At 46.5% G+C, this 9,970-nt stretch overlaps 1 protein-coding gene across 3 annotated transcripts in view; it reads left to right on the forward strand.

Moving 5' to 3' along the window:
- The first annotated feature begins 3,904 nt into the window (after nucleotides 1-3,904).
- Senp6 (SUMO specific peptidase 6) overlaps nucleotides 3,905-9,970 on the forward strand; it is an 80,795-nt gene continuing 74,729 nt past the window's right edge. For 2 of the 3 annotated variants that reach the window (XM_021172244.2, XM_021172245.2), the window contains exon 1: nucleotides 3,905-4,575. In XM_021172244.2, the coding sequence (XP_021027903.1) occupies nucleotides 4,527-4,575 (49 nt within the window). In that variant the 5' untranslated portion in view covers nucleotides 3,905-4,526. The remainder of the gene's footprint in view (nucleotides 4,576-9,970) is intronic. The other variant, XM_029481180.1, reaches the window with a different exon arrangement.

The following is a 9,970-nucleotide window of genomic DNA, read 5'->3' on the forward strand; positions in this document are numbered from 1 at the left end:
TACCTTAGCCAAATTAGTAGGCCGTTTTGCGGCACCTTGGAGACCAGGGCCTGGCGATAGATTTCAAGCTCTCCCTACCTTTAGCCATGTTGTATTCCCAACTGGGTAGTGTCAAAGGGAATCCCATGTCGATCTCATTTTGTAGCTGTGTAGGCTTTCCGTCGGCTCCCAGGATACTTTTTCTAGCCTCTAAGAGAATTCTCTTTCGCTCCTCGGTTGTGAAGAATGTCTACAGCAGCTGTTGACATTCATCCCAAGTACGCTGATGAGAGGACATAAGAGACTCCACCAATCTTGTGGGGCATTAGGGATCCTCTGAGAAAGGGGGGTAGTTAGTTTTTCCAGTTATAAAGATCAGCAGAGGAAAATGGCCAGGACTGAAGGGGTTGAAGTTTGGGTCGGTCCACCAGAGTCTGTCCGAACTCTGTGCTCTCCGGCTCCGTGTATCCTCAGCGGGTCTACCTCCAGCTGCCCTGAGGGGTTTGGGGTTCCCCAGCAGCAGGGGTTGAGGCTGTGGATAAGGGGAAGGTAGTGGACTAGGCCACTCAGGAGGCTTCTCAATCTCGGGGTAGATTTTGGAGGAGCCGATGGATTAGCTGGTGGCTCCGATTCGGGAGAAGCCTTCACTTTCCATTTTTCTTGTAACACCAGAGCACAAACACAATTTTGGGAAGCAAAACTCAATTTTAACACTGTAAACAATCCATTTTCTTTAAAAATCAACACCAAAAACATTACTTGCTACAAAGTTTGGCTGCCTGTTCCTGCACACAAACGCAAGAAGTTGCAGCCCCCAATACCTCAAAAAGACACTGCCCTAAATCCTATCTTTTATAAGTCTGGTTTCTAGGATAAGAATTACATAGAATATTAGGAGTATCTTTAGAGACCTGTTTCCATGGGTTGGTTCATGCCACATGTTCTGAATTACTCTAACCCAGTGTTACCAGTTTTAAGCCAACTTTCTGTTACCAATGTTACAAATTTTTAATCATAACCAATAACTTATGAGGCAATAATCTATAACCAAGACATATAAAACCTATTTATACCTTTAAAACTATTCAGAAACAAATATGAAATGGCTGCATACATTTGCTTATTTAAACCAAACAAAATTCTTAATTTCTCTAGCTGTAATTTCAAGAGAGGAGCCCCTTGTTACCTGATGAATCCAATACTCACACGCACAGAGATTTTTGTAGGAAAAATAGTCATCAGTTCCCTTACCTTAGAACTTGAGAAGCTGCTGGTCCCTTTAAGAGCAGCATTTACAATCAGCTCCTAGCAGGGCTTCTCCAGCCACACTAGACTCCTAACTACAGGTGCAGGGCTCCAAAGGCCAATTGATACTGTATATTTATTTTTTTCTTTTTCTCTTTCACCAAATTATCCCCAGACAGTCAGAGAGTACTGCTTTTCTCAAAACCCATTCTCTCATGTCTTAGGTGTAAACTATCTCTAGTCAGGGTACAAAGCACCTATGAGCATTACCTTCGCTTCTCTAGATTTTCAAATAGCTCTAAACACAAAACCACACAGAACAGAAGCCAACAGATCCAGACACACATGACCCTTTCTTGTCCTCCACAAGCAGGGAAAAGAATTAGACGATTTCGGAGAGGGAAGCTTCCACTTCAACAACAGAACTCGGTCCCTCTGACCGATTTCCGGAGACTACCAGGCGTTCCTGGCTCTCCCCACTTCCCAGGGCATCCCCCAGGGCAGCAGCCTGTGGTCCTCCTAGCACGTCTGCCGATCACAGTCCTCCGGTCCTTACGGCCCGAGAGGACAGTTGCAAATACAAAGTGTGCGTTTCAGAAAACCCCATCGTCTGCTTCCACTGGGACAACCAAAACCAGAGAAACCAAACTTAGGTGGATCCAAACTCAGGCTGGATCAGTATAAACTCAGGCATATTAGAATCCAAAACTCAGGCTGACCAGAATAAACGCAGACAGATCAGCATCCAAAACTCAGGCTGATCAGTGTAAACTCAGACGGATCCAAACTCAGGCTGCTCTGTGCTTCAGAAACAAAGGATGAGACACAAACAAACCAACACAACAAGTGCACGTTCGTTTCAGAAAACAGACACTCAGAACAGAGACACCGGCCGGCACACACACATTCCAGAGGGGATGCCCATACCTCCAAGTCGGTTCAGGGTGTGAGGGGTGGTTGTGATTTCTGGCCAATGCACCAAATGAAAGACCCACAACGTGAGGACTCCCCCACATACGGACTCAGGAGAGATGATACCCCAAATCACTCACGAGAAATGGTCTTGATGCAAACTGCAAGAGGACTTTTATTTCAAGAGCACTCTCGGGCCCACAGTCATACACCATGCAGGGGTAGAGGACTGTGGTGCCCAGAGTAGCTGGGTAAGAGGGTATTTAAAGGAAAAACCAAAACTCAAGGAGGTGGGGAGGGCGTTGTTGGAAAATACCAAAAATACCAGTTAAGTGGAAAGTCAAGACAGTTTTCTAGGAGCCTCTAACAATAGCACCTTTGCATAGTGGGTTCCAGCAATGGTCAGGGTGGGTCAGGGTGACTTTCTTTGAACGAACACTCCCTGAACCCAGGAAGCGGGTTGCTGGAGGAATGCCACTATTTGTTTTATGATTAGCATACCATGGAACATTGAGTCACAAAGGTCACATTCTGAAGCCTGGGTCTAAAGGCCTAGAATTTTTTGTTTTTTATGTTTCACTTTTTCACTCAAAGGGCTGGAGAAATGGGTTCAGCAGTTTGGTTCCAAGCGCCTAGCCTAGCCTGGGTATCCTCTTCTGGCCTCTGAAGTAACTACAAGAAGCAGCTTTTCCACCCTAAATGCAGGCAAAACACCCTCCCCCAAACTCACCCACTTTTTTTTTTTTTTTTTTTTTAAAGAAAAAATGTAGCCGGGCAGTGGTGGCGTTAGCTCGACTTTAATCCCAGAATTTGGGAGGCAGAGGCAGGTGGGTTTCTGAGTTCCAGGATAGCCAGGGCTACACAGAGGAACCCTGTCTTGAAAAAACCAAAAAGAAAGAAAAGAAAAAAATGTTTATTATCTAAATGACTTGAAATTCTGTAACTCTTTTTTTCATTTTCTGCATTTTCCATGGATTTTGTTGTTGTTGTTGTTTTTGAAGACAGGCTCTTACTTTGTAGACCAGGCTGGCCTCTATCTGACAGAGAGATCCACCTGTCTCTATCCCCTTAGGGACTGGGATTAAAAACCTTCACCACCACATGGGGTTTGTAAGAAAAAAAAGAAAGCCCCTCAAATTATATCATAGTCTGAAACATGGTCTGGTATTGAGTGTGGTGTTTGAAGTATCAAACACAAAAATGACAAAGGTGTTTTCTCTCCCTTTCTCTCTCTCTCTCTCTCTCTCTCTCTCTCTCTCTCTCTCTCTCTCTCTCTCTCTCTCTCTCTCTCTCTCTCTCTCTCTCTCTCTCACACACACACACACACACACACACACACACACAGTGTCCAGGCTCAATCATATCATAAGCATGGTTTGGAAGATGGATGTGAACACAATTTTACTTTCCAAAGTGGTTGCATTACCTGGCTACATTTTTTTTTTCTTTCTTCCCATGGCACGTTTTAAATTCAGGGTCAGACAAGAACTTGGAGCGTTTCTTTAGAATTTGTGGTGCTACTCGACCAAATAGAATACCTGGCCGGCAGGCTGGCAAGCGCTCGCAGGCCGGCTCTGCCATGGGGTCCTTCCGAGGAAGGGGTTTTTGTTCGTCCCCCGCCAAGGCCGGCCAGACAAGGCCACCCCAGGCCCGCAGGCCGACAGCCCCTAGCTCGGGTTCGGCCGGAGCCGGGAGGGGGGCGAGCAGGGACCCGAAGGGAGAGAGGCTCTGGGGCGGCGGCGGGGCGGGCCCGGAGGCCGGTGGGGGAGGAGCGGCGGCGGGGCTGCTGTGGCGACCGACGCGCGGCGGTGGCGGAGACCCACCCCCGTCCACATGGACAGTCGCCGAGGCCTGGGCTGATGCTCTGACGCCTGGGCGGGGTGGGCGGGCGGCGGCGGCCACTGCTGGAGCAGCGAGGGGTCGCGGGCGCCTCACGGTCGCGGAGCCCTCGCTCGGCTCAAGCCGCTGCGGCCATTTTACGGCCCGGGACGTAGGAGGCGTGTGAGCGTTCGCTCCGTTCTCCATCCTCCGGAGCCAGCGGCGGAGCGGGGCGTAGGGGAGCGGAGGGAGCTCCTCGGAGGCCGGCGCGGCCCGGTGGATGGGGAGTCGTGTGCCGAGGGGAGCCGGGCCCGGGAAGCGCCGCCGCCGCCGCTCACGGTCCCCGGTAGGCGCCTGAGGAGAAGCAGCCCAGGCCGTGGGCCTCGCCGCCTCCCGTCAGGCCCGCTTTTGTGTGGGGGGCCCGGCCGGCGGGGAGCGCCCCTCGCGGACGGTCGAGCCCGAGGCCCGCCACCCTGCGGCTGCTACCCTCCCGACGCGCGGCCCCCATTCCCCGCCAGCACCGCGCCGGTGCGGGCCATGGAGTAAGAAGGAGGCGGCGTGGAAGGAGGAAGATGGCGGCGGGCAAGAGCGGTGGCAGCGCTGGGGCTCTTTTCCTGAAAGGTACGCTCGGGTCTCCCTCGGGGGAGAGTCGGGGGCGAAATTCGCCGACACCGGGGTGTCTCCCACCCCCGGGCCGTGATACTCAGCTCTGTGCTCCGGGTGGGCTTGGGGCCGCGGGGGCCCGGACGGTCGATGGCCGGCAGGGAACGCGCTGCAGGCGCGCCGACTTCGGGTCCGCCCGGGCCAAGGCTCGGGCAGGCCGGCGCGAGGCGGCGCGGTGGTAGCGCAGCGAGCCGAGGCCCAGGGCGGCCTACGAGGGGCGCGCCGAAGGCTTGCGCTCGCTCCCACCTCCATATTCTCGATGGGTGCCTAGTGGGTGAGGAGCAGACTGCGTCCGCGTCTTTCTTAAGCGTTCGTCAAAGTTTTCAGACCGCTGAGCTTGGTTGGAACTGGCCGATCCAAGGAGGCAGGGGGAGAGGTGGTGGTTAACACTGCCCTCTGGTTAAAAGCTCCCAGGCTAGCCGCTGTCCTCCGGGTGCAGGTTAGACCCGGCGGTGCCCCGAACTCCGGTGAGATGTGTTTGGTTATTTATACTTTGTAAAGCAGGTATGGGAGGTGAAAAAAAAAGAGAGAGAATGAGCTTCCAAGTGTCGGTTTGGAGACAGCCGGGGAAGGTAAAAGAGTTAGGGTGTGTTCCCATTTTTAGTCGCTTGTGAAGCAGAGTTAATTATTTCAGTTGGTGGACTAAGCCGGCTTAAAAGGTCTGTTTTGGTTTGGTGTGGTGGTAAATGGATAAGGATACTGGTTTTTTTTTTGCCTATGACTGTAGAGGGACCTCCACAATACAGGTACATTTAGTTGCAGTTGTGGACCGGGAACGTAAACGTTCATTCGACTTTAAATTTCCTGGTAATCGGATTTGTAAATATGTTTAGGAAAATAAGTCAGCGTTCAGTAATTGTTAAGAATAATTACTCTTTGGGGGTAATTTGCAGGGTTTTGTTTTCTAGCTGAAATATATCCAGGCCACACTTTAAGATGTGATTTAGAAATATTACAGAATTAAGAAAATGTAATTTAAAATTAAGAAAGACTTTTAGTGGTGACGGGAGGGAGGCTATGCCTTGTTTACTCCTTGACAGAGTGGGTCGTGAATGGAGACTAAGAGAAGAGGAAAAGTAATTTTCTTTATTCTTTGTACTTGAGAACAGGGAAGTGGGGGTGGGGGAGCAGCTTTCTTTATTTTTGCTGACCGGACTTTATGTAAGACGTGGGGAATGGTTGTCCTCTATGATAAGGAAAGCTAGTATGTTTTCATGACTTCATTTCATATTACCTCCATACTAATTTGACCTATTGGTAGGGAACCCCTGCCAATAGGCGGAGAGAGGAGTAGCTCGCAGGTAGCTGGTGCTTAAGCGCCTGTGTTTTCGTTTGGAAGTTGGAAATTCACCAAATGGTTTTCTGATGTTCATATTTTCTAGGCAGATGATTATACTTGTAGGTTTTTGTAAGTTTGGGGCTTCTATGGGCTTCTAATTGAGTTTAAATTCTGAGTGGATGAAACACAGCATAATACAAGCACAAAGCCATCACAAAGAGAGTTTCATTTGATTTCCATTGCTGTTAGTTTATTCTAATTTACTCCACTGTAAATGTACAGATGTGAAAGTTTGGGTTTCATCTTGTCTCATCCAGTTTTTTTTTTTTTTTTTTTTTTTTTTAAAGTGAGACAGGATCACATCATGTAGGCCGGCCTTGAACTTCTGGAAATCCTCCTGCCTCAGCTTCTCAAGGATTACTGATATGAGGGTTTTAGAAATTACTATTTTTAAAACCTTTTTAAGAGCATGCATTTATTTATTTAGTTTAGTTTAGTTTGGATCTTTGCCTGCATGTATGTGCAATGTATACAAGCCTGGTGACCACAAAGTCAAAAGAGGGCACCTGGAACTGGAATTATGGAAGGTTGTGAGCCACTTTGTAGGTACAGGGCCCTGAACTTTGGTCCTCTGCAAGAGCAGCAAGTGGTCTTAGCCTACAAACTATCACTCCAGCCTCTAGGCTTACTTTTTAAAGATCCCTATATTACACTTTGGTTTTCTATGCTAGTTTGGAAAAAATGGAAGTAGGTTTTTTGTTTGTTTGTTTGTCTTGTTTTGTTTTGTTTTTAACTCATCAAATATATTTAATAGTCTAGTCTGCTTGGCTGGAATAAAACAGTGAATGAAATATTTAAAAGTCACTACCTTCATGGAACATTTAGTGAAGGAGACTGTCAACAAGTTAAAAAACCTCAATGCATTTAGAACAGTCCTATCCATGTTTCCAGAACTTCTATCAGTTTACTGAGGTTTGCTCAAACTTGACAACTGTTTATAATGCCCTGGTGCCACCTGTGCTCATGAATCTGCATGCAAGTACATGGAATACTATTTTATTTTTCTTATCAATTCATCAAATGACTCCTTTGTGCTTTTGAGCCCTATGAAAATAGAAGCTCTGTGAAAGCTATCCGGATGCTTGTGGTTTTACTATCATATTCTTATGCCTGGAACAAACTTGCTGTTAATGAATAAACTGGGTCATTACAACGTGCAAAAGGCTATAGAGGAAGCATAGAGAACAATGATGGAAACATTATTTTATGCTTTTCAAGTTAAGAAAAGTGTGACGCATGCTTTTAATCCCCGCACTCTGGAGGCAGAGGCAGGCTGATTTGAGGCTAGCCTGGGCTATAGAGTGAGTTCCAGGGTAGTTAGGGCTACATAGAGAAACCCTGTCTGGAAAACCAAACCAAACCAAACAAGAGAGAGAGAAGTGGGGTGGGGGTGGAGGGAGAGAAGAGAAGAGAGAAAAGAAACAAAAAGAAAGCAAGAAAGGTGTCCTTAAAAACAAAACAAAACAAAAAAAACCCACCTTGGTCTTGAGGCACTACTCAAAGGAGAAGACACAGGTCAGGGATTAGAGCAAACAATGGTGAGAGCAGTAGAAGCTCTGTGGTACAGGATTGTAACTATGTCTCTTTCAAAGCTGTAGGAAGCCTTTGGAGAACTTAGGACAAAAAGTATCCTGATATAATTAACACATACTGTAGTATTCGCTCAGTAGTAGAGTGCTTGCCTAGGTTTCCCAAAGCCTTGGTAATAAAACAGACAGGGTGGTGAATGTCTATGATCCCAGCACTTTTGAGGCGGAAGTAGAAAAGTTCAAGGGCATTCCTATGGGATACGTGATACAGGAGACTTTTTTTTTTAAAGGTCACTTTGGTAGTCCTCTGCAATAAATTAACAAAGGTGCAAGAATTAAAGGTAGGTGAATTCAAAACAAAACACTGTTGCAGTTTTGTTAGAAAGAAGTAAGCCTGGCTTGGAAATTGGAAAAGGAGAGTCAGAAGGCAGAAGATAGTGTGTTATAGAGTTTGTAAGATTTACTCATATATTACTCACTTAAGATGAGAGTAAGGGAAGACTCCAGGTTCATTCTTTGAGGTTGAGCTTGAGGTACTAGGAACTAATGCCATCCATTGATCCTGAGTGGACTGGGAAGGGAAATAATGCTTTTCAGGATCCCAAGTCTCAAGTGGATACCTTTGCTCTAGACTATGTTTTAACTGTAAGGGGAATTCTAAAAGTACACAATTCAAAAGTTGTGTACTTCTGTGACTTCTCTAGAGGAAAGAGGCTACTATTTATTGGATCCTTTGTATTGTCCTTGTGTTGAATTTTCTTTTCCACCTTTGACTGTTTCTTTTACATCTGTTGATATACTGAGGTCATGCAGCCCCTTCTCACTTGTGATAGACAATTTAGACAGGTTTCTCTATTCATTCAGTGTGTTTAGGAATAACAGTTGCTTTATTTACTCACTACACAGAGGCAATTGGTTTTTTGGCTCTCCTAGTAAGGAGACTAAATAATCATAATGACACATAAAATTACAACTGTCAGGTATAAGAAAGGATTTCTTCACAATAAGAATTGTATCTATCAGAGTACTTTAAAGTGTGACTAGGGGAAGGAGTGGAGGAGAGGCAGAGACAGTACAAATAGGAGGACCGTGGATGTTTTAGGGGATGAGAACAGTGCCATCAGGCAGGGGGCTCGAGTGGTGAGGCTGACCATGTCGTCATCAAGTGTGCTTCTAAGACGTGTGACTCCCATGTGGAGACAGCTTTAGTGAACCATCTGGGAGAAGATGAGTACTGTGTTTGGGCAGCTATAGCTTGCTTATTCTGCTTCCCTTCTGACATTCTCTTTCATCTGCGATACCTTCCTCACAAGACTTATATCTAGTTTGCTTTCTCATTAGCTTTTTTCTGCCATCTGAATCGCTCTGCCTATTACTTTCTTCCATTTAGAGAGAGAGAGAGAGAGAGAGAGAGAGAGAGAGAGAGAGAGAGAGAGTGAGTGAGTGTACTGGGCTTCTGCTACATATGCAGCTAGAGACACAAGCCCAGGGGGTACTGGTTAGTTCATATTGCTGTTCCTCCTACAGGGGGTACTGGTTAGTTCATATTGCTGTTCCTCCTATACGGTTACAGACCCCTTCAGCTCCTTGAGTAGAAAGTCTTATTTTAAAAATGTTTATTTTAGGACTGGAGAGATGGTTCAGTGGTTAAGAGCACTGACTGCTCTTCCAGAGGTCCTGAGTTCAATTCCCTACAACAACATAGTGGCTCATAACCACCTGTAGCGAGATCTGATGTACTCTTCTGGTGTGTGTCTGAAGACAGCTACAGTGTACTCATATAAATAAAATAAATACATCTTTAAAAAATGTTTATTTTATTTTATGTGTATGTAGTGTATATGTATATGTATATATATATGTATAGTATATATGTGTACCATATACGCACGGAGCTTGCAGAAGTCAGAAGATATATTGGGTTTCCTGGAATTGGAGTTTCTGAAGGTTTTTAGTCGAGGGAGGGTTGAGACAGGGTTTCTCTGTATAGTCCTGGCTGTCCTGGAACTCACTCTGTAGACCAGGCTGACCTCGAACTCAGAAATCCACCTGCCTCTGCCTCCCAAATGCTGTGATTAAAGGCGTGCACCACCACTGCCTGACTCTGAGGGTTATTAACTGCTATGTGGGTGCTGGAAACTGAACCCAGTGTTCTTAACTGCAGAGCCCTCTCTCTAACCCTTTAGATGTCTGTCTTCCTCCCCTCCTTTTTGTGATGCATGTATATGCTTGTGTTTATGTGTGCAAATATGGCCACATACTTGCCACAGTATACATGTAGAGGTCAGGGACAGCTTTAGGTATCACTCCATGCCTTATACCTTGTTTGAGACATGCTTTCTTTTGTTGTTTGCCAAAGCATAGGCCATGGTAGGTGGCCTGTGAGCTCTGGGAAGTGTCCTGCCTGCCTGCCTGGCTGCTGCCTGCCTGCCCATAGAAGAGCTGGGACAGTACAGCACTGGTATAGTAGACTGGATATATAGTA

Source organism: Mus caroli, chromosome 9 (assembly GCF_900094665.2).
Source record: "Mus caroli chromosome 9, CAROLI_EIJ_v1.1, whole genome shotgun sequence".
Classification (NCBI taxonomy): Eukaryota; Metazoa; Chordata; class Mammalia; order Rodentia; family Muridae; genus Mus; species Mus caroli.